Below are 23,719 nucleotides of genomic sequence, written 5' to 3'. Positions count from 1 at the left end.
ATAACGTTATAATATGCTACTTCATCCAACCAGGTTATTCGCAAAACTAAAATTATACACCTTGAACCGAAACAACGATTAAGCTGAACAAAAACACGATCATTTTCTCGCCGATATAGAGAGAAAATCCTCACAAACTCAGTCGACACCCACAACCAGACACAAAATGAACGCCGTATAGTTTTAAAAAATATATATGATCGACACATCTTACGAGTATGTGTTAGAAAGAAACAGCACCTTGAAATATGCCATTTACTACTACTGGAATGTAACTGACCAGTCGATGTGTCACCAGAATATTAAAAAACTAGGTACCAAGCTTCTCTTTGTTTCTAGTATCATTAGGGTTTCTCAACGTATCGTTTACCATATAGCTACTTAGCCATCAATCTGTATGCGGAAAACAGATCATTCTCGAGTGCCATTGATACGTAGGTACGATGTTGTCATTAAAATTGTTAAAATGTATGATTATAAATACGGATACGAAGACCGAAGAGGGACACCGAATGCTATGGTGCCTTGACAGCCATATATGTACGAGTATTCTGTCTCATCATTGCACACTCTACCTCCCCGGTCCCCTCTTCTACTAATTAAACGAGCTATTCAAGTTCGAGTTAATATCCACACATTCACAGTAAGAAAGTAACTCGACAAAAATATTTATTTATGAATAAACTTGAACCCACTGGAAAAAAATATCCGTTTTTGAAATACTAATGAGTTGATTTCCCATTTAACGCTAAGTTCATAAGGTCTGTAGTACCTATTTTTAGCGCAGGTATTGTGTATATTATAATAATAGTAAATCGTAAATGGAACGATTATAACTGTAAATTTCTTTCAGATGAATCACTGAATTGATTTTTTTTTTTCATATCTGTATGTATTTACTTGACGATATTCAACGCAGCACCTATTTGCTTATAAGTACGTACACAGCACACCAGTAATACGAGTTCCCCTCCCCTGCGATAATTATTAAAGGCGTGTGATTATAATTCATACGAAGTAGGTGAGTATAGACACTGTATAGGTGAGCAATAGATTGTTTGCATAATGAAGTTAACAGTTTATGTCAATTTTATGATAAAAATGTCATCATTTACGAGGGAATTTTCCCTCACTTAGAAAGGAATTTTTATAACAGGTCAACTCGATCCCATTGAGCTGAAATGGCTCACTGAAAAAGCATCACCCATACCTCGAACCCAAACTTCGAGTTACTTAAGTGTTGATTTTTCGATTTTTGACCAATAAATTTTCCATCGGTATTTTATACATATGTACAGAAATAGTGCCTACATCTAGAAATAAAAATTTGAAAATCGATTTGTGTAATAAAATCGACCCTTTCTTCCCACCGATTTCGAATAATTTTTGAGCTGATCTGGAAGCTTCATCAAAACACGATTTTTTTTCTCTGATAATATCAAATTGCTCTAGAACAAGGGTGGGCTGGCCTATGATGTTACCTGGTGATCACCAGGGGCCTCGAAACATCAAGGGGCACCCGGAGCCATGTTTAAACCAAAAAATATAGGTAACCTTACTATTTTCACTTTCTCTAAACATAAATTTTCGCAAGCGTTTGCCATCCCTTCGCTCGGACCAGTTTATTTTTTTTAAATTCAAAAATCTAAATTTTTAATTAAGTAGGTACATTCAAATTCTAAAATTTTATTGTCAAAAAAATAAAATAAAATAAACTCATCACAAAAAACATTGCTTTTTTACTTCTCAAAATACGAATTTTTGAAATTTTTTGCCCTCACTTCGCTTGGGCCCCTGTGTGTTTTTTTTTTTTCAAATTGAGATCGAATTTTTACAAAAACCTGTATTATTAGGTATTCGAATTTTAAGAAATGTGTACAAAACAAAAAAACACTTTTCACCCGAAAAAGGGCATTGTTTTTCCACTTCTCATGACTAGCTTTTGCTCTCCCTCGCTTGGGCCAATTTGATTTTATTTTTAAGTGAACAAATTTTTAAGAAACGCTGTGTTTTACCTCCCGAAATACAAATTTTCAAAAGATTTTGCCCCCGCTTTGCTCGGTTCGATTTACATTTTTTTTTTTAACCAAAAAAAAATCATACTTTAAACTTTTATAAATTTAAAAGGGAAAATAAGTAAAAAAATTTTTATAAGCCTTAATGTGAATTATACCTATTAATTGGCAGGATCATTGTCATTTCATCTTTTATACACTTTAAATTTTAAATTCCATGATATCTAATGGATTTTTTTTTTTTAAATCACTACTTTGTTATAGTGAAGGTAAGAATTATCCGGAGAGATAGTAAGTAGATATTAGCATGATCTATCCCTGAAGTTGGCTAAGAAATATTCCCTAGGCAGTGAATATTTTCCTATGGTCCTGGCTAGCTGAGATAGGAGACTTCGGTAATACCTTACTCACCATAAGCACATATTAGTAATTCAGTTCATCACCAAATAAAAACATATACTCATGCTATTCGATATGTTTATTGAATGATATACCGAAAGAGATACATACAAAATAATAAAGGATAACTAAAACTATTATTATGTAATTCAATACGAGTGCACACTCGTATCAATTAAAGTTTAATCTACACGCAAACCACTCAAGTTTTACCTTAAATGATAACGTGCTATATTCGCTATTCTAATCTAACTAAAACATGCTGAAATTATGTCTTTCGTCTGACATAAAATGAGTATCTCCTATACAGCCACTAATACTAAGTGTATAATTACCGATTTTATCCATCTCAATTAATTATGGTTTATCTATAATTAATTACCTTAGACTTACTTGGACACTATGCATTCTTCCTACCTCCTTCGATGCACTCACCAAAACCAGGTGTGTAGGTAGGAATGTCTATCTGTAGGTACAATGTATAGACGAGAAATACTTTCGATGTCTGGAAAATTGAAGTGTATTCAAAAGAACCGAATTTAATAATAATTAATTAAAACGTTCAGAGAAAACACTAATTACCACGTCATAAGTGGGTAAAATACGAAAAAGAGCAAATAGGGGAGAACCCCATTTGCTCTCACACTCATCATTTTGACGAGGAACAAGTTACCGCGGAGTTACAAGACCAAGTAAAGTTCGTGGCTCGCCAAAGCAACTTTGTGCTTAGAAATTATTCATCAAAAAATAGATCATTAGGCTGGAACGAATGATCTGATCGTATTATCATACGTTTGTTAGGGGGATCCTTCCAGTTATTTAGGATCCTATGAGCACACGTATAAATTTAGAAGAGTTTATCACGTTACCCTACTTGCAGTATATGGAGTAAAGCGCAGACTCTATTATAGAAACATATACAGAAGCTTCTTGTAAGGGGAAATTACGCGAATGACCACCTAAGCGGTGAGGGCAATCCTACTCCACTCAACTTTTTTCCAACCAAATTTTCAGAAAGCTATCCACTTGACCTCCTCCCCCCCCCCACAAAAAAATGGACAAACTCAAATTTTTCACAGGGAAATTTTCAAAAAAATATTGAAATTGGAAGAAAATTAGCATACAATGTTTTTTTTTAAATTTCAATCAAAATTACTTTTAAAAAAAACAAAAACAATACAAATGAACGCATTACATACGTTATAAGACAAGGTGTCTGGCAAAATTTCAAAATAAGAAAGCAGGAGTTCATCGGGACTTTTAGCAGGACATTTTTCAAACATTTAAAATTTTGTAAGAAAAGGGAGCCGGGGGAAGGAAAAATTTTACATTAGAATTTTTTCGCTTTTCTAATGCCTTCAAAATTCCCAAGATTTTTTTCAAGCAAGCGGATCAGAGACGTGGTGAACGGGTGGGAGGGTGACAGAAAAAATGTAGGCAAAAAGTTGGGAATTTTTTGGGAAAATTTGGGATTTTTGGTAAATAGGAAGAAGTTATGTTACCTGGGAAAATCAAAGAATAAATTTTCAAAAGCATTCAAAAACCCATGTTTTGAGAAGCAAAAAAAAAGTTTCTTTATGCAGAGAGGAGTTCATTTTTCTGATTCAAACTGGACATGAGAACATTTCTTGAATTTGAACAGTAAGTTGTTCATGTGAGGAGCGATATTCCAAAACGCCCTTAGTCCACTTTTTGAAATTTTACAGGAGAAGGAAAAAACGTGGTACGTAAGAGGTTACGTTACATTTGGCATTGGTGATTGTTCTGTTACCTACCCAAACACTTCCCTGGTGCTATGCTTTAAACATTTTTACGCGATATGTTGATTAGTGCCTCTGAGCGTTCATGAAAGTGACCTATGTTGACAAAGGCCGTTTTGGAAAATTTTTTTCAAAATGTAAAGTGATTAATGTTTCAATAGCTATTTCTCAACTGTTCGTCGAGATTATTTTTTTTAAAGTTGTTTTTCATTTCATCGGGTGAAAGGGGTTTTTCAACTTTTCCGACAGATAGGTACGTAAAAATAGGGGTCAAATGGGTCAACTTCACCTATAAAAACTTTTTTTCATGTTTTGAATAAAAAAATCGCGTTTTTTTGCAAACTTTGAATTTTTTAAAATCGACTTTGCAACATGTTACCATGCCACTTTTTTAATATTATGTTCTTCAGCATAAAAAGTTGTGCATAATATATTTTTTTCAGAATTTTTGAGAGTCCGAACGATATGAAAACTATGTTTTGAAACTTTTTGAGCTAATTTTTTGTACAAAATAAAGTGGTAACACCAGGCATCGTAGCCGGTCACTTTTATAGTGACTTAAGTCACTTTTATCACGAAATGTAACTTTTGGTAACTTTTTTCATCAAAAAATCACTATTGGTCACTTTTCTTCCAAAAAAAGTCACTTTTTTGTTTTTTTTTCTCGTTTTTTAAACAAAATTTTCATCCAAATTATCGTTGTTTTACTCATTTTCAAAGGATTTTATGACAATTTTCTTTATTAAACAATTTCAGAATTTTAAGAACACAAATTTTTACTTTTCGAAACATCAATTTTCGAAAGCTTTTGCCCTCGCTTCGCTCGGGTTTGTTTTCTTTTCTTTTTCAAAATAAAGAGAATTTTTTTTTTAAAATCAAGTTCTAAAGCCAAAAAATAAACTTCTTACAAAAAAACATGTTTTTTTTTGCCTCTCAAAATACAAATTTTCAAGAGCTTTCGCCCTTGATTAGGCCTATCTTTTTTCATTTTCAAAATCAACTTCCTTCAAAAAAACATCATTCGAATTCTAAAATTTTAAAAATAAAAAAATGAACTCCTCGTTCTTACATTTTTGTTTTTAAACGGATTTTCCGGTGGGGCCAGGCGGGAGAATAAAGTAATAATTTTTAGGTGAGATATTGAAAGTTTTTTTGCTTTTGTTTTTCGATTTTTTGCTCTCCTGAACGCTGGAATTTAAAAAAAATTGGTCACTTTTTTGGTCACTTTTTTCACTGATAAAAGTCACTAAAGTCACTTTTTTTAGAAAAATTTGGCTACGATGCCTGGGCAACACTGATTTTTAAGATATCACCAAAAAGCCTTTCAAAACCTCAACTATGAGAAAAAGTTCCATTTCGAATTTCGATAGGTATCGCGGTTATAATTGACGTGGAATAGCCCCTGCTCTTTAATTAAAACACATTTCCAACAATCACTGGATAAAGGCCGTTTTGGCGGGACTTTCATTTTTTAATTTTTAAAAAAATTGGCTTTTTAGATGGGATTCGCGCCGTATTTGGGTAGATTAGAAGTGTAGGTATGAAAGTCCATACATTATCCACCAGAAGGCGCCAAAAAACGCAATTCGAAAAAAATGGTCTTAAGTGCGTTTTGGAATATCGCTCCTCATGTGGAAAAAGAGCAATTAGCCCGAGCGAAGCCAGGGCAAAAGCTCTCCAAAATGTGTAAGTAATTCAAGCTCTAAAAAAGTCGACAAATAAGCTGTTTTCTACGGAATAAAGATCGAGAAAAAGAAACGTACTTGAATTTTGTCATTTTTTTCACTTTTTTAAAAACAAAATTCACTACTTTTTTACTACTTTCACTACCTGTTATATACCCTGAATTCACTAAATTAGTATTTTTTCCTGATGGTAAATTTTTAGCCCGCCCTCGCCCCCAATAAAAAACATCTCCAGTTTTGTTCCGGTTAAGTTGACAATTTTTTCGTAAAAACAAAAGCAAAAATCAATTGAGGAGCTCATTGCAAAAGTAGTCCTTGTCACATGAACCTATGCAATCTCTAAAGCTCTCCCTTGAGCGTGCCCAGTATCATGAATGTAAACTTTATAAAGCAATTCCTCTCAGGGCTACTCAGGGTAGACCAACTTGACGGTCATTTCATCATTACAACATGATCTCCGCAGTTGGCAATAGGTGCAATCGAGTGAAAAGGGTCTAAAAGTTCATGTGACAAGGGCTACTTTTGTAATGAGCTCCTCAATTGCACAACTTGCATTCAAGTATCTCCGAACTAGAGAAAAAAACAGGACGAAAAAAATTCGTAAGGAGAAAGGGATCAAAATTTGAGGATCCCATTCGATGCATCTACCAGGGATCCCAAACCGATACACGTTCGCTGAAAATTTAATCTTATTACAATCAGACGTTCTGAATCGATTAGGGCAGGTAAATCGCAAATTCGAGGTGATAGGTTAATTTTTTTTTACAAGTTGAAACTCTCACATTTCAAAAAAGTTCTAAAATTACTTATTTTTATTGAAAATCATTTAAAACACCCTCTATTTCTCTTTCCCTCCTCCCCCACCCACAAAAATCCTGCCAAATCGATCAAGACATTACATCGACTTCAGCAGCTGAAAATGCGTCCAATTCTGCGGGGCTACCAACAAAAAAAGTTCCAAAAAGGTAGCGAAAAAGTAACAAAAAAAATTAACAGAAAAAAACTTGAGCTGAACTTTAACAATATTGGGAAAAAAGTGGCACTTGGTCAAAATTTTTGCCAAAAAAGTAATTATATTACTTCGTAACTTCTTGGTTAAAAAGTGAGACTAGGTATGGTTTTTTGCAAAAAAGTGAGAATTTCCAGAAATTTTCGATTTTCGATCTGAAAATTTTAAGAGAAAGCAGGTTTTACAACATCCCCCTAAACATTGCTCATTTACTAATAGACTGCCCTTCCTACCAGAATGAACGCTCCAGACACCCAAGTTCCAACGAACTCCAGGTCCTCCTTTCTGACAACCTTTTCTCACACAGACGAAGTTATTAAATTCCTAATCTCAACAAAATTAGATAAAAAATTTTTAAATTGTATGTACATACTTAACTTTATCTCCTGTACAACCTAACTTAATTTTAAGCTTTTCACTCGTAAATACGAGCCTCTAGCCAATAAGTTGCTGTATATAGCTCATTAAATAAAAATAAAAATTGAAAATTAAGCAATACTTATAATGGCAAAAACAGTAACTTGTTTAGACCTTTATGAACATTTTCAGTGAAAAACAAGGATTCTGACAATATTGTTCAAAAGCAAAACTTTGACAATTTTAGAAAACGACAAGGCTTTTCAGCAATTTCAAAAAAAAACCAGGTTTTTCAACAATTTAAAAAATATACCAATGTTTTAATAGCTTTTTGGAATTTTATGCAACAAATAACGATATTTTTAAGCAGTTTTGGGGGGGGGGAGCAAGACTTTTGGCTGTATGGTCGAAAGTAAAGCTTAGTCAATTTTAGAAGAAGACTTTAAAAATAATGCAAGATATGAAATATACGATAACATAAATCAAATTTAATTCACTCGGGGTAATGCTTTCGAGCAACACAAAAAAGCATAGATTTTTCATTAATTAGCGCTCTTAAAAAAACATTTAATGAACTCCTGCAAGGACTTAATTTTCTTTGACGTCATAAACTCTTATTTTAAAAATTGAAAATGGTAATAAAAATATAAAAAACCAAAATAAAAAAAAAAGAAGAAGATTCATTTACGCAAGTAGGTATCGTAATTAATTCACAGGGTCAAGTACACCCAAATTTCATTTAAAATTGTAATGCTTTTATGAATATCCGAGATCGTTATTTGCAGTAGGCTACAATTATAAAGTAGAGTTGCACTGAAAACGAATCAGCGCGTTTTTATTGTAGAAAAAATACCACGAAAAGCTGACGTGTTTTTTAAAATTTTTCTCGGAATACGCTAAGTGTTTGTAAAGGTGAACGATCCTCGGGTATTCAGACCACGGAGACGCGACTCTGCTGTAACTGAAATTTCCAAATACATATTAGAACATGAACGAAACAGGTGAGAACAACATCGAATATTTTTGTAAGATGAGATGATATTTTAGTATATAGGTACAGGGTGTCTGGTGAGATGGATGTCAAAACGTCAGGTTTGGATATAACCGGGTACGATTTGAAAAAAAAACGTTATGGACAAGTTGCCTAGCTTTAAAATTTAAAGGGCAACCCAGCTTTAAAGAAAATTGAGAAAAGTGTATTTTTGAACAAATTTTGTCATTATGAATGCATATGCCTATTGCCTAACTTTGAAATTGAAGGGGTTAGAAATATTTTAAAAGAAGATATTTTAAAAGAAACAAATATTTCTGGCCCCTTCAATTTCAAAGTTTGGTAAAAATTCATAATGACAAAATTTGTTTATTTTCCAAAGACAGTATTACCCATTCCCAAGGTCAAAAACACGTTCCTATCTCGTTAAATTTTAATACTACCATATTCATGGAGTTTTGAATTTTTAAAAATTGAAAAATGAAATCTCACAGAAAAACTTTACATGAAATCATTTTCAAGTTATGTCGTTTCGATTTTTTTCTGTTTTGATCCAAAAATCGATGATATTTTGACCTTCCTTTTTCGAGCGAGATTTTCTACACGATTTTGAATTTTTTTGACTGGAATTCGAGAACATTGAATTTAATTCGACGCTGATAAACTATTTTGTAAAATTAGTGGGAAGGGAGGGTTCGGGTCAAAATTTTGATAAGAAACAAAAATATTTGCTAGGTTTCAACGAGCACCAAGGTGAGTAGTGCCGGGTCACTTTTCACTTTTTTTTCGAAAATATTTACTCTCTCCAGCGAGAGCTCGAAGTTACAAAAAAATTGAAAATTTCACACGACTCAACTATGTATTTCCAGAAACTGTTTGCTTTCTCGTTTCAGGTAATCCTGACGACGTTGTTATTTCTGGGATTTCGGGTACATTTCCAAAAAGTGAAAATGTCGAAGAATTCAAGGAAAATTTACTATCAGGAAACGATATGATTGGTCCAGTCACGAGATTCGATTCAAAAAGTAAATTGATTCGTTATAATAAACATCGAGCATATCGAATAAATTCATAGCTATATGAAAAAATGTGTATTCCATAAATACGAAGACTTGATGGCTGGAGCAATAGACAATATTAATCGATTCGACTATTCATTTTTTCGACTCACGAGCAGTCAAGCTCAAAGCATGACTATTTCTTCCAAAATGCTACTTGAGAAAAGTTTTGAAGCTATTTTGGATGCAGGTACGTAGGTATAATTATGATACATCTGACATCAATTTGAGATACATAGAATAATTTTTAATGCCTGTTAATTCTCTCGTTACAAGGCTACAATCCTCGAGAAATAAAGGGTAAAAATATCGCGGTTATTGTTGCCGTATGGGATTTACATAACGACGGAGACCCAGCAATGCTAAGACATCCGGATGCTTTTAAGGAAATGTACGGAAGAATGGAATTCATGATCAGTAACAGGATTTCAAATATTTTGGATATTCATGGTAATGATGACATGAACATGATGGCAGTAGAATTAAAACAAATCGTGAAGTAGTCTCGAGCTAAGAATGATGAAATCTCCTCGAGAACAGATTAGGACACCCCCTTTCCCCCACTTCGAAAAAGTTACGACCACTTTCAAACCGATCTACAGAGTCTCCAGCAAAATTGATTTTCTCGTAGAAATTTAAAATTGCATTTTATCATTAGTTTGATATTCGGAATCGATCCGAACGAGGGGCATTTCATCACTCTTGGCAAAGGATTGCATATTCTACTCATTTGTCAGAACTTTCAATTTTTAATTAAAATATGTACTTTTAAAATCTACTGCATCAGGGCCCAGTTATATCGTCAACACAGCTTGCTCATCATCTTTATACGCTATTGACGGCGCGATTAAAGCCATTCAAAGGGGACAATGCGAAGGAGCGATCGTCTGCGCATCAAATTTCTGTTTAAAATTGACGAAAAATCCGGTAATAAATCCATTCCTTAGTGCTTCGGGGAGAAGCTCGCCTTTTGATGCCAGCGGTAGGTAAAAATGTACTTTACAAGTTGTACATAAATGATGTACTTCGAGTTGATACTATTTTAGACATGAATCGAGTAGGTCATCCTGAACAGTCCAGCATATGACAATAGTAATCATTGTATCTCCCCCCCCCCCTATCACCACAGATCCTCTGGGACAGATTTTTTGTTAAAGGGGGTATCCAAAGGAATCATTTCAAACCAAACTTGCCAAAAAAAAATTGGCCCTACTAACAAAATGGCGGTCATTTTGATTGATAGGTTACCCCAAATCGCATATTTTAATGCTTTTCAACATATAGGACTCGCACGAAATTTCTAGAGCTGGATAAGGCTAGATCAAAAAAACATGTAATTTATCAACAGTCATAATTTCAAGTACCAAAGTGTATTTTTCGATTTTTGACGAATTTAAAAAAATTAGGCCAAAAATGAAGAAAAAAATCAAAATTTTACCAAATTGACCTAGAAAGCTGAAAATTGGGACGTATCCTATTTTCGACCTTCCAAATCGATTATAAACGTGTTCAAACCGTCTTGAGCAGTTCTGGAGCCTCCAGCAGAATTCTGAAACTTAAAATTCCCAAAAAAATTTACTAAATGAAGTTGTAAATCAAAAGTTTACACTGCACTCCAACTTAAAGACGGTATCAAGTCGACTGCTGGTGGGTTCAAGTCATTTTGAAGCCTCCAGCGATTTTTAGAAAATTCTTGAAGCCTCCAGCGACTTTTTGGAAACTACTGGAGCCTCCAGTACATGGAGTTTGAAAACCGAAAGTCACTCTGCACACTACATGCTAGTGCTAATGTTAATTCGGACAAATTTTGTGACATTTTTTGAAAATAGAAGCTTCTAAAAAGCCGCCGGAGGCTCCAAAACAGATTGAAGTCGTCTGCAGTCCACCTCGGAAGTTTTTCAAGTTTTCAACGAATTATGAAATCGATGGACAAAAACATGTTTCAGACTGGAATATACCGATTTATACAATTTTTCAACAAAAATTGTGAAACAAAAAAATTGACCAATTTTATCTAAATTTAGTTTGATTCTAGAAATTGATTTTATACTTTTTTTTGGGGGACAAAAAAAATGCGCTGCCAAAATGAAGGTACTACTTGCCTCATTCAGAAAAGTGCAATTTTGAAATTTTTACCCCGCACAATAGGGGGATGGGCCCTCAAAAAAGTGATTTTGGAGACATGGTCGGGACCAAAAAAACTCGACGGGGTTGTGTTGGGGGACTTCTCCCGATGCCAAATATGTAATTTTTTCCGTGAAACCCTGCACAACTGCATTCTATGGCACTTTGAATGCGATTTTTATGCATTTTTGGCCATTTTTGATGGTAAAATGGCTCTAATGTCTAGGATATGGCTCGGGACCGAACGATTCTTGTACCTTTGTTAAACGGGGCTATTTGAAGCCCAACTACGCAAAAACGGCGAAAAAATACGATCACAACGCGATTTTACGTGCACTAATAGGCTTGTTAACCACCCCCCCCCCACCACTGGAATTCGATAATGCATTGTCTATTCGATAATATCGATGCGACCCATCAAAATGGTATAAAATTTCGCGCTGTACTCAAAAATCGCAATGATTTTCAATTCTGACCCTCCGCGGTGGAGCTGTGACCCCCAAACTGAAAATAACGATGATATTGAACAAATTTTGCACATTACTCGTCGATACTGAGGATTTATGTTTACGCAATCAAAATGATTCTCATATTCGTTTTATTTGGGAAAATTTTTGCTTCAAAATTTTTCATTTAATCTCCACCCTCTCCCCTCCCCTTTAAAGACTATGTTTGAACAATGAACATGGATTTGAAAACTTGAACATGACTTATCAAAATGGTATAAAATTTTGCGCTGAGCTCGAAAATTGAAACCATTTTTCATTTTGACCCTTCTTCGATGATACATCACATGGAAACAATTTTTTCGACCGAAATTGAAAACTTGAGACGAGAAAAAATAAAGAAAATTACCTGTGGTATAAAATATACCAAAAAATACTTTGAACATTTTTTTTTTTTGCCTTTTTCCAGATTTCCGAACCTTTCCACGTTAATTTGAAATTTTCAAAGAGAATTTTGAGGTCGTTGTTGGGGTGCATTTTTTTTTTTGAAAATATTCACGGTCGCCACCCTCAAGCATCTTCACTTATTTATGTCTTTCACAAAAAAGTTGAAAAATCGTCCTTAAAACAACTTTTTAAAATTTTGAATTGTTTTATGAAAAATGTGCATGAAATTCAAAAATAAACCATAGGACCTAAACATTTAGTTACCAGTTTTTTCAATGCCCCAAGTCAGTGCTTAAATCTGAAATCTCCATAATTTTTTAAGCCGATGGTTACGTCAGAGCGGACGCAGTGACAGCAATTTTTCTACAAAAAAGGAAGTATGCTCGAAGAGTATACGCAAACGCTATTCATTCATTCGTCAGCAATGAAGGATTCAAAGAAGAGGGAATCGGGGCCCCTTCGACCAGAGAGCAAATAAAGTTATACGAACAATGTTACAAAGAAATTAACTTTGATCCGAAAAAAATCTCGTACATTGAAACACATGGTACTGGAACACAGGTACCTAATAATTTTTTCCATCTTTTTTCGCTTTCCCCCACAGAATAAGTGTTGAACAGTTTATGACTCAAAATTTCAGCACAGCTTCTCAAAAAAAAAAAAAATCGAACTAATTTACATACCCTACTTAATGTTTCAGCCTTCATCTTCACCAATTCTTTTATCTTTCGTGTTTTTTTCCACAGCCAGGAGACATATCAGAAGGAACCTCAATCGATGAGTTTTTCTACACAGCAAGTAACCGTGAAACTCCTCTGAAAATAGGATCAGTGAAATCAAACATGGGTCATGCTGAAGCAGCAGCAGGTATATGTGGATTAATCAAAATGATCATCGCTTTCGAATCAGGCATTATTCCAGCAAATTTACGATATAACACACCGAATCCAAAAATCAAAAGCATTATCAACGGGCATCTTGAGGTAATTCCAATTAGAAATTTCAGAATATGAGACACGATTACCTATACCTATTAGCAGGTATGTAGTTATTGAAAATTTAAAAATTTCATTCGTATGTATCATTACAAGGTTATTTCAAAACCAACCCCTTTGGAAGGTGAATATTTCGCACTGAATTCTTTTGGACTTGGCGGATCCACTGGTCATATCATCGTAGCTCCTCATAAAAAAATTAAAAATAAGGAACACTCCTTGAATGAGGAAATACCATTCTTAGTCACTGCGTCTGGAAGGACTGAGGAAGCTGTGGATTGCATTTTAAATAACGTGAGATGAGAATTTCGAAAATCAATCTTTATTATACCTTGAAAAAACCATGCTTCTTTTTATTTTAGGTAGAGAAAAATAAAAACGATCCTGAATACATTCGACTATTACATGAAGTTTTCAAATACCAAATCGGTGGCCATCTCTACAGAGGTTTTACCCTTATACAAAAAAATGAACCTCCAAAGACTTCCAAAAAGGTACGTACGTCCCTCACGCCAGCAATCAAGTAAAAAATTTATTCAAAATAATGAATGGGAATATTTTCAGTTTTTTGCAGGCGAAAATCGACCAATATGGTTCGTTTTTTCTGGTATGGGATCGCAATGGGTCGGAATGGGGAAATCTCTGATGAAAATTCCAATTTTAGCCGAATCCATTCGAAAAAGTCACCAATTTTTGGAATCAAAAGGATTGGACTTGATAAAAATTATCACAGATGATGATCCAAAAATATATGATAACATTTTAAATTCATTTGTGGGAATTGCAGCAATTCAGGTGATACGACTTCGAATTGTATTTGCAATTTCATTAGACAAGAGGGGAAAATTCTATAATGAAACACGATGTGATTCGACAGATTGCTTTGACAGATTTATTGACACGGCTAAACGTACAACCAGATGGAATAGTTGGTCATTCTGTTGGAGAACTTGGATGTGCATATGCTGACGGATGCTTTACAGCTGAACAGATGCTTTTAGCAGCATACTATCGTGGTATAGTTTCAATAGAGACCACTTTCATACATGGTACAATGGTAGCTGTGGGTAAGGACTGGAATTTTGATAGAAAACCACGTCAGTAAAATCGATTAGATTCTCTTAACTTTGAAATAAATGCAATTAGGTCAAAGTTACGATGTCATGAAAGATATTGTTCCACCGGAGATTGAAATAGCATGCCACAATAGTCCATCCAACTGTACCTTATCTGGTCCAACAGAAATCGTGCAGAAATTCGTCAAAGATTTAAATGAAAAAAACATATTTAATCGTGTAGTAAAAACCTCAAATATTGCGTACCACAGTCGTTATATAATCTCGTCAAAATCAAAGATGATGTCCTACATGAAACAGGTAAGCAAGATTATCCAAGTTAGGAACCATAAAAAATTATGCCTGAAACTTCACCCATTTTTTTTTGACAAATTCCAAAATGAAATCTTGAGGCTGAAAGATGTTTTTCTCTTGCTTAGATGATTCCAGAACCAAAACTTCGGTCCGAGAAATGGATTTGTACATCTGCTCCAGAACAGAACTGGGACAGTGAAGAAGTTAGATTTTCTTCAGCTGAGTACTATGTGAATAACATGATGAATCCAGTTTATTTTGAAGAAGGCCTACGTTACATTCCCGCCAACGCCATAACCATTGAAATAGCACCTCATGGCCTTCTAAACGCAATTTTAAAACAGTCATTACCGATCACTGTAGATAATATACCATTAGTGATGAGGAATAATGAGAATAACGAGGAATACCTAATAAATGCCCTTGGAAGGTACGTGAAAATTTTTTTTTCAGAATTTTGGACGATTTTAATGCTGCAAAAAGGGGCACAAAATGAACCCAGATTTTAACAAAAGTTTTGAAATACTCAATCAGAGTGTTTACTGAAATCAAAAAAACAAAATTCGTAATTTTTTCGCACCTTTAATGTATTTTTGAAATACAATTTCGTACCACGTATTCTCCAGCATTCAAAAACTCCCAAAAAAAGGGCGCAAATAAAATTCCATCTCCATTTCCAGAATATACGAAGCTGGTTGTGAGATGGAACTTAGCTATTTATATCCACCGGTCGAGTTTCCAGTTAGCAAATCAACTCCGATGATATCTCCATCGATAAAATGGTATCATGATCAGGCAGAACTGGTTGATGAGATCAATACAGGTATTCTCCAAAGCAGTGAAAGAACTTTTGCAATTTACCCAAAAAGTAAAGAACACGAGTACCTCCAAGGTCACATTATCGATGGCAGAAATCTATATCCTGGTTTCGGATACTTGGTCAGCACTCATATTTTTAACTTCACTCAGAGAGGGTTCATCAATCGATAATTTATTTTTTTAGTGGTTAGTTGTCGAAACTATCGCATCATTGAGACAAAAACAGATTTCCGAACTTTCAATTGTTTTTGAAAATGTTTGTTTCGAAAGAGCTACGATAATTCCTGAAAAAGGTGAACATATCGATACTAATTTTAAAACAAGACAAAGATACCAGCCAATTTTTCTAAATAATTTCAGGCAGCTTATTTTTCCGTATTTTGATCCACAACCTCAAGAATCACTTCGAAGTGACATGCAACACTATCGTGGTAGTAACAGGTCAAGTAAGAGTGGTCGAAAATATTCGAGAGGAAGGATTCGATATTGAGCCATTCAAAGACGAAATATCCAATTCTCATAATTTACCCCTGAGCAACGAAGATTTCTATAAAGAGCTCAGATTAAGAGGGTACGATTATAAAGGATTATTTAAAAGCGTTCAATACGCCAACTGCACTGGTAAAATTAGAGCATAATAATTACTGTTTTCTAGATTATCGAACCCTACATTCTTTTATTTTGATCTTCATAATCTTTTTTTCAAAAGGTACCTACGGAGAAATATCTTGGTGCGATAATTTTGTTACTTATATAGATGGAATGGCGCAATTTACTCTCCTAAGCATGGATTGTCGCAATCCCATGGTTCCTACTTTTATAAACAAACTGGTCATCGATTTCAAAAAACATTACGAAATTCTCGAGTCACTGGATGAGAAAAATCGAAGTTAGTAGCTTCCTATTACGGAATATTTTTTACGAACTTTCTCCAATGAATACATTTTTACATTTTGTAGAATTGCCCGTCAACTTCCATTCAAACTATGGTCTTTTATGTACCGGAGGAATTCAAATGAGCGGCTGGGAAAGCAAAGAAATTAATCGTCAAAAGATTACAACTAATATAGTGTTGGAAAAATGTCAATTTGTGCCTTACATAATCGAGCAAGTAAATAGATACATCAATTATTTCATAAAATTGTTTATGGAAATAGAGATATTAGGCAAATATTCGTACTCACAGAGAGAGCTTTGGATATTTTCAGAAAATGAATTTAAAGTCGATAATCAGAATCTGTGTTGAGATGGCTTTGAAAAATACACAAGTAATGAAAGCAACAACTTACCAAATACTTGATGAAAATTGTAATCCTGAGGAGGCTCTCATATCTGCTGCAGTTGTGCATGCTTTGAACGATGCACGATTGAGGTAAGCCAGTCCAAATTGAGTCCAGTAAGCCAATCTGATGAGAGAGAAAAAAAAAGGACGCTATCAATAATAATATTGTTGTAAATATTTCGCTATTATTTTGGTGTTTTTATTGGTCTCGCACATAATCTTGTCAAATGATTACAAGGAAGATACAAATTACGAACTCAACTGGTACCTAGAAACAATTTTGAACCGAACAGAGCTGAATCGAGAGAATGAATACATCACCAATCAAAATTTCAGGAGATCAAATGCATTTTTCGATTTTTGGTGAATTTTTGAAAACCAAAGGGTATTTTTGGGTAAAATAGTTGAAATGCCCTTGTCCTCGATTTTTTTGAAATTTTGATGAAAAAAGAAGGTTCAAGCCAAAAAAATTCCTCCACCCTTCCCTCTTGCTCATAATGACGAAAAAACGTTTGGGGGGAGGGGGTCACACTTCAACGAATTTCAAATAAAAAATTTCTAATTCACCTAAAATATATAGAGGAGACATGAGTCTAGCAACGTGAATTTTTTCAAAAATTTTTGGCCCCCAATGGGGGGGGATATTGACAGAAGGAAATTTGAACCTGCCATATCTCCGAACCTGCAATTGATATCATTTTGAAATTTTACATGCAGGTCTCCAAAAGCAATAGGAAACCAAACAAGATCTAAAAAACCCAATTTTGGGGCCATAGGCACCCCCTCCGCCAATTTTGGGGCGAAAGAAGATTGACAATATGGGCATCGTTTTCATATGAATCGAACTCTCTGAACACGAATATGAAGTTAGATTTAAAATTGGACCCTCCTAAGGGTCACATTTGGGAAGGGGTGTTGCCCAAAAATTAGGTTTTCGAGAAAAATGCTCCATGAAAAGTACAGAGTAAGTTTTCCGAATAGGTATAATGAATTTGGGTAGTTACCAAAATTTTGAACTTTTTGGACCTAATATTCGAATTTTTTATGCCCTTCAATGTAGCACTCATGAGTTGTTCATTAACATGTGCAGGCAAACGTCAACATTCTAAGCAATTTGGAAAAATTGAGAGAGATGGAAGAATTAAAGGATATCACTATATCAAATGAAGAGTTACCGAAAAACAAAACCGTTCTATTAATCATCTTGGAAAATATCCAAAATAAATCAGAGGTCAGTATTGTTTCCAATACCTTTACAAACTCACATTGAAAACAACAGGTAGTCACTGAAATACGATTTTAAAACGATTTCCAGCTCATGAGATCAATTTCCGAAGCATTAAGAGACGATGGTTTCATCATCACCAAGGAACCGATCAATGAAAGCGTATCATTTGAAAATTCAGGATTCAGTGTTTGCTTCAGTCGAATTATAAATGATTCTGAAAAAATTATCTTGCTCAAAAAGGTACATTTTTATCCAAGAATAGAATGAATGCAATGAATTAAAATCAACGAAATAATTGATCATTTTTTCGCATCGATTAGATCACGAAATTTAAAACAATAAATAAAGCAATCCGACTGCGAAATGATTCGTATTCCTGGATATCTGACATCCAAAATGCTCTGTCAACTCTTGAAGCGGAGAAAAACGAAAAATTGATTGTGTACGCCGAAAAAGAGCCAACAAACGGAATATTGGGGTTCTTCAATTGCTTAAGCAAAGAAGAGAAAGGAACCAACGTCAGGTAAATTCATCTTCTCAGACGGAAAAACAGCAATGTGAGCAAAAAAATGTGTACGACAAATGAAAGCTTCTTTTCAGGTGTTTTTTCATAATGGATAACAATGTGCCTGCTTTTTCACCGGATGATCAATTCTACAAAGTTCAACTTGATAAGGATCTACGTTACAATGTTTACAAAGATGGGAAATGGGGAAGTTATTATCATTTGGAGTTAGATTTAGAAGACCATGTTGAATGTAGTCATGCATTTAGCGTATTGGAAGAGCATGGTAATCTTTCATCGTTCAAATGGATCGAAGGCTCATTGGATCCCTTGACGTAATAAAAGATTTCTTATAAAGTGTGAATTGAAAAATAACCAGGAAATTAACAGTCTTCGGTTCAATTAATTTTAGGTACGAAAATAATTTGAATGGAAAATCTCTCGTTCACGTTTATTACAGTGGTATCAATTTCAAAGATGTTTGGTTATCGTTTAAAAGAATTCCTTCGGTGAATTCATCTTTACAAAATCGTTTGAACCGGGTGAGTTTTCCTCTGGGATTATCTTGAAGTGATTGTGAAGGTGCAATTAGCCACACAGATCAGATTAGATCAAATCATCTTGGAGAGGATCTTTCTCTACTTTTTGTAACTAACGATAATTTCCCAGCTGTTTTCTTTGTTCTATTTTTTTTTTTTTTTTGGTCAATTCAAGGATTACCTAGGAGATGAATTTTCTGGTAAAGATGCAAACGGAACTCGTTTAATGGGAATAGTACATGGTAAAGGGATCGCAACACTGGTTGAAGCAATACCACATCTTACTTGGAGGGTACCAGATACCATGACATTGGAAGAAGCAGCCAGTATACCAATTGTTTATGCCACAGTAAGAGTCAAAACCATCATCATCAAAAATTTTCAGGTTCTGCAGAATACTCTCATCATTTGCCAATATGATTCTTTTCAGGTTATTTTTATTTTCTTTTTCAAAATGAACTTGAAAAAAGGATGCTCCATTCTTATACATTCTGGTAGTGGTGCAATTGGTCAAGCAGCCCTCAACATATGCCTGTATTACAATTGTAACATTTTTACAACAGTCGACTCTCCACAGAAAAAAGAATTCATCAAGAGAACATTCCCTCAAGTAAGTTTCTTGCGCATTGGTCATTGGGACTGTTCTTTTTTTTTAGCACCTTTCTCGCATTTTATGCCTTTTTAAACCCCTTTCCTGCATAATTTTTCCTCCAATCCATGAGACAGTTCCCTGAAAAAAAAATCAGTTGCAAAAGTAAAAAACTGAAGAGTCTGCAAGGGTTCAACATACCCATTTTTTTTTCTAATTCAATCGTAAAGTTGCATCAATTGACGAAGGAAAAATAGAATGGCCAGGTGTTACCTCAGTGAAGCTCAAATATTAGTTGTATTCAAGTTATCTTCGCATTTATAGTTCCAATTTTGACTCGAAAGAGAAAACCAGAATTTTCAGGGACTTCAATTGTTTCAAAAAAGGTAAAAAATACACTTTCTCTACTCGTGTTGAAAATGACCTTCCAGAATGACTTTTCCTCATTCATGTTAAAAATAGCTCTCAAAACGCGCTACAGATCGAATATGAGCCAGAAGGAAGGTTCCCAAAGTAGTAGCAGTCCCATTACACATTTCGGAATTGAAAAGAAATTTTTTTTTTTGAAAAAAGTTGGATCCTGAAAAAAAAGATATTACCTCCACATAGGTAAAAAATTGGCCTCTTGAACATTTTCCCTAAAATGAACTTGACCTGAATGGAGGAGGGGGCAGAGGACCACAAATTCCCAACTAAGTATCACGAACTTCCCAACTGGCCCCCAGTTGACTAAAAAAAGTTCTCAAATTGATTTTTTTGGGAGGGGGGTTCAGCCAGGAAGACGGAGGAATTACTGATTTTTTGAAATAATACGGCGAATTTTTAAAGTGAAATAAGTGATAAAAAATGTCATTTTTTTAGGTTTGGAAATTCTCACTTTTTTCACTTACTCGTATAAAAAATTCTTATTTTTCTTTTTCGAATTTTCGGAAGCTTTAGCGATGATTTTTCTTTTTAAAACTTTAAATTTTCAAAAAGAAAGAATAAACAGACTCGATTGGTGCGAGGTCTAAAACTTTCAAAAATTTGTATTTTGAAGAGGAAAAAAACAATATTGAAGACAAATGTTTTATAAGCAAGAAGCTTTTTGAGGAGAGATTTGAAATTTTAGAATTTGAAAGACTTTTCCAGAACTTTCTGGTGCAAAAGCTTCCAAAAATTTGTGTTTCGAAGAAAAAAATGTTTTTTCATAAGAGGAGTTTACTATTGGCTTAATTAATATTTTTTATGAATATTTTGAAAGTTCAATCTTGAAAAAAAAATAGAAAGACCCCAAACAAAGCGAGGGCTAAAGTTTTCGAAAATTTTATTTTTCAAAAAATGAATTACCCATTACTTTTTTTCATAGAAATACCTTAGGTCAATTTTTCTGCCTTTGACATATTCGTAATAAGGGATTTTTTAAATGTAAAATACAAATTTCAGCTATTCTAGGGGGCCAGCTTGGTTTTCAAGGGAGGGGTTTAAAATCGTCACGAGAGTTTATTTGACTCAAAAGGGACTTTTTAGTGATAATATAACTTAAAATTTTCAAATTTTACCGTGAATTTGTATTTTTTTTTGATTTTTAAAAATTGAGGGACCCACCGCAGCCCGAATTTTTCGAAAATGGGAAAAATAAAAAATAGGGAATTATTTTCTCACCCGAGGTCACCACTCCCTTGAGGGTTGGGAGCAGAAAAAATCGCAATTTTGTTCTGCCATGTACTTAAGGAACATCCTATTTTGGTGGGGAGATATGGCAATATATCCCAGATCCATGGCAGCCACGGGTAATATCGGTCAATCGAGTATAAAAATCTCTTTTTGGTCGAAATTTCAACCGATGATAATCTTTCGACGTACCCAAGCTTCCGGATTTAAGGAGTTCCTTCGTTAGATAATCCCCTACGAGCTTTTCGATAATATCAACTCCTGAATTCTTCATAAGAATCCAATCTATAGGCACTATTACTCGTAATTAAATTATTAGATTCCAGAGAGCCACATTGGTAACTCGAGGGACACGTCATTTGTGAAAATAATCATAGATCAGACCAAGGGTAGAGGAGTTGATGTGGTTTTGAATAGTTTACCGAAAGATAAACTTCGAGCATCATTACGTTGTGTTGCTAAAGGTGGACACTTTTTAGAAATAGGAACATTTGAGACGACCAAAAGTAATACAGCAGGTAACTAACGCAAGCTGTCATCAACTTTTGACATGGTTCAAATACTTACCTTTAAAAATCATGAATTTGAACGAGTTTTTATATTCAATTTTCATCAGAAATAGGAAATTCCCTGAATGACATCGTATTCTACAGAATACAATTGAACGTTCCATTATTTGATGTTAAAAACGAAACCACCATTGGTATTCGTGATAAATTACAAGAAATGCTTGATCAAGGGATCGTCAAACCCATCAACCGAACTGTTTTTCAAGCTGACGAGATGGAATCAGCTTTCAGGTATAACTTTTGCACTGACATAAAAAAAATCGGAAAACCGTATTTTCAACAGCACAAATAATTAGGTACATGGCCTCTGGAAAACATATTGGTAAATTGGTGATCAAAATTCGAGATGAGGAGAAAGATATCAAAGCTAAGCCAACTGCTATACGTTTGAAAGCAACACCACGAGTTGCCTGCGAAGAAAATAAATCCTACGTTATTCTAGGTTCTTCTTATCTCTTTCAATTCTAGTACCTAATAATATTCAGAAATCTTCTTGTCAACTTCGTAATAATAATTGCAGGAGGATCAGGCGGATTTGGAATGGAGTTGATTGACTGGTTAATCATACAGGGTGCTCGAAATATCGTACTAAGCTCTCAAACAGGAATACAAAACGGCTACCAATCGTACAGAATAAATTTATGGAGGTCTTACGGAGTCAACGTGCAAATCTCTACAGTAGACATTTCCAAAGAGCTTGCAGTGAAGAATTTACTCGAATTGGCCAGCCAATTAGGGCCAATAGCTGGAATATTTAACCTCGCGGCGGTATTTCGAATCGATTTTAAATACATACGTAGAGACCAGTATTCCAAAAAATATAAAAGGAATTTCCTTAATTTTTAGATATTGAACGACGATCCTTTCTTAAAACAAACCGAAAACACTTTCAAAATTGTCGCCGATCCAAAAGCAATCGCTACTATTCATCTGGACAAATTGAGCAGGAAAATGTGCCCGAATTTGGAATACTTCGTCGTATTTTCTAGCATAGTTTGCGGTCAGGGCCATATGAATCAGACCAACTACGGTTTCGCTAATTCTATCGCTGAAAAAATTTGCGAAGCTAGAAATGCTGATAATTTACCAGCTCTAGCAATACAGTGGGGAGCTATAGGAGAAGTGGGCAAGGTTTCCAAAATGCTTGGAAATGACTTATCCATCGATTTTGGTAACACCCCAACTACATACGTACTATCTCAATCCTCGATGTTTATTTTTCTACACATTTGATACATTCTTTTCTCATTATTGTGCTCGGTAATTAGGAGGAATAATGCAACAAAACGTCATATCCTGCATAGAAACATTGAACGTTTTTATGAAACAGCGAAATCCAATCGTCTGCAGCAAGATTACAGCTGACAAACGTAGAATTGATGCTGATATTATAACAACAGTGGTCAATATATTAGGTAAACATTACCTACATGTTACTGAAGGCGAAATCACATCATGCAATTTTCAACAATACTTTATCCACGACTATAGGTATCAAAGATCTCAAAACAATGAGTAATACGTGGGCTTTAGCAGAACTAGGAATAGATTCGATCACCAGAATGGAACTAAAAATGATTCTAGAAGCAGAATTCAATATTTTTCTCACTCCAGAAGAATTGTTGACGATTACCTTGGCAAAATTACATCAGTTGAATGAGAAAACATCAAAAATCAAAATGATCATACACGGATGAGGAAAAAATACACTAAACAATAAAATAAAAATGAGATTTTTTAAAAGGAAGTTTCTACAGATTTCTTAGTAAGCAGTGATTTGTTGAATCATTCTTTTTGATTCGAATTGATGTTTAATTAATTTATTATGAAACGTGTAAATTTGAGAATTCCAGAAATAAAGATTCGTATTTCGTATCTA

At 34.4% G+C, this 23,719-nt stretch overlaps 2 protein-coding genes across 5 annotated transcripts in view; one reads left to right on the top strand and one right to left on the bottom strand.

Moving 5' to 3' along the window:
- Positions 1–16,880, bottom strand: part of LOC135846074 (phospholipase A1-like) — a 21,639-nt gene extending 4,759 nt beyond the window's left edge. The window contains exon 1 of one of the 2 annotated variants that reach the window (XM_065365066.1): positions 16,765–16,880. Coding sequence is in view for 1 of the 2 variants with exons in the window: in XM_065365065.1 (XP_065221137.1) it covers positions 61–103 (43 nt within the window). In the remaining variant the exon portion in view is untranslated. Of the gene's footprint in view, positions 1–60; positions 453–16,764 lie in introns of those variants that run through there. The other variant, XM_065365065.1, reaches the window with a different exon arrangement.
- On the top strand, positions 7,998–23,719 carry LOC135846069 (fatty acid synthase-like). Of its 3 annotated transcripts, none has more exons than XM_065365052.1 (20): positions 7,998–8,226; positions 9,110–9,241; positions 9,327–9,464; positions 9,551–9,724; positions 10,062–10,256; positions 12,614–12,852; positions 13,038–13,274; positions 13,383–13,580; positions 13,649–13,780; positions 13,851–14,081; positions 14,164–14,353; positions 14,433–14,662; positions 14,782–15,086; positions 15,337–15,595; positions 15,660–15,768; positions 15,836–16,096; positions 16,185–16,364; positions 16,435–16,586; positions 16,684–16,847; positions 17,475–17,834. In XM_065365052.1, exons 1-20 carry the CDS (start codon positions 8,214–8,216, stop codon positions 17,569–17,571), a joined length of 3,636 nt encoding a protein of 1,211 aa, XP_065221124.1. In that variant the 5' UTR covers positions 7,998–8,213; the 3' UTR covers positions 17,572–17,834. The 3 variants fall into 3 exon arrangements, with proteins under 3 accessions (XP_065221124.1, XP_065221125.1, XP_065221126.1); XM_065365053.1 differs by lacking the exon at positions 17,475–17,834 and adding an exon at positions 17,848–17,986 and having other exon boundaries at positions 7,999–8,226; XM_065365054.1 differs by lacking the exons at positions 7,998–8,226; positions 9,110–9,241; positions 9,327–9,464; ... (14 more) ...; positions 16,435–16,586; positions 17,475–17,834 and adding exons at positions 17,848–17,988; positions 18,073–18,225; positions 18,306–18,508; ... (9 more) ...; positions 23,109–23,255; positions 23,332–23,719 and having other exon boundaries at positions 16,754–16,847.

The sequence above is a fragment of the Planococcus citri genome, chromosome 4 (assembly GCF_950023065.1).
Source record: "Planococcus citri chromosome 4, ihPlaCitr1.1, whole genome shotgun sequence".
Classification (NCBI taxonomy): domain Eukaryota; kingdom Metazoa; phylum Arthropoda; class Insecta; order Hemiptera; family Pseudococcidae; genus Planococcus; species Planococcus citri.
This window is presented reverse-complemented; position numbering and strand designations above follow the sequence as displayed.

Coding starts and splice junctions, on each gene's coding strand:
- LOC135846069 (XM_065365052.1), top strand. Junction 14,082..14,163: donor TGGGAATTGCAGCAATTCAG/GTGATACGACTT, acceptor GTGATTCGACAG/ATTGCTTTGACAGATTTATT. Junction 14,354..14,432: donor TGGTACAATGGTAGCTGTGG/GTAAGGACTGGA, acceptor AAATGCAATTAG/GTCAAAGTTACGATGTCATG.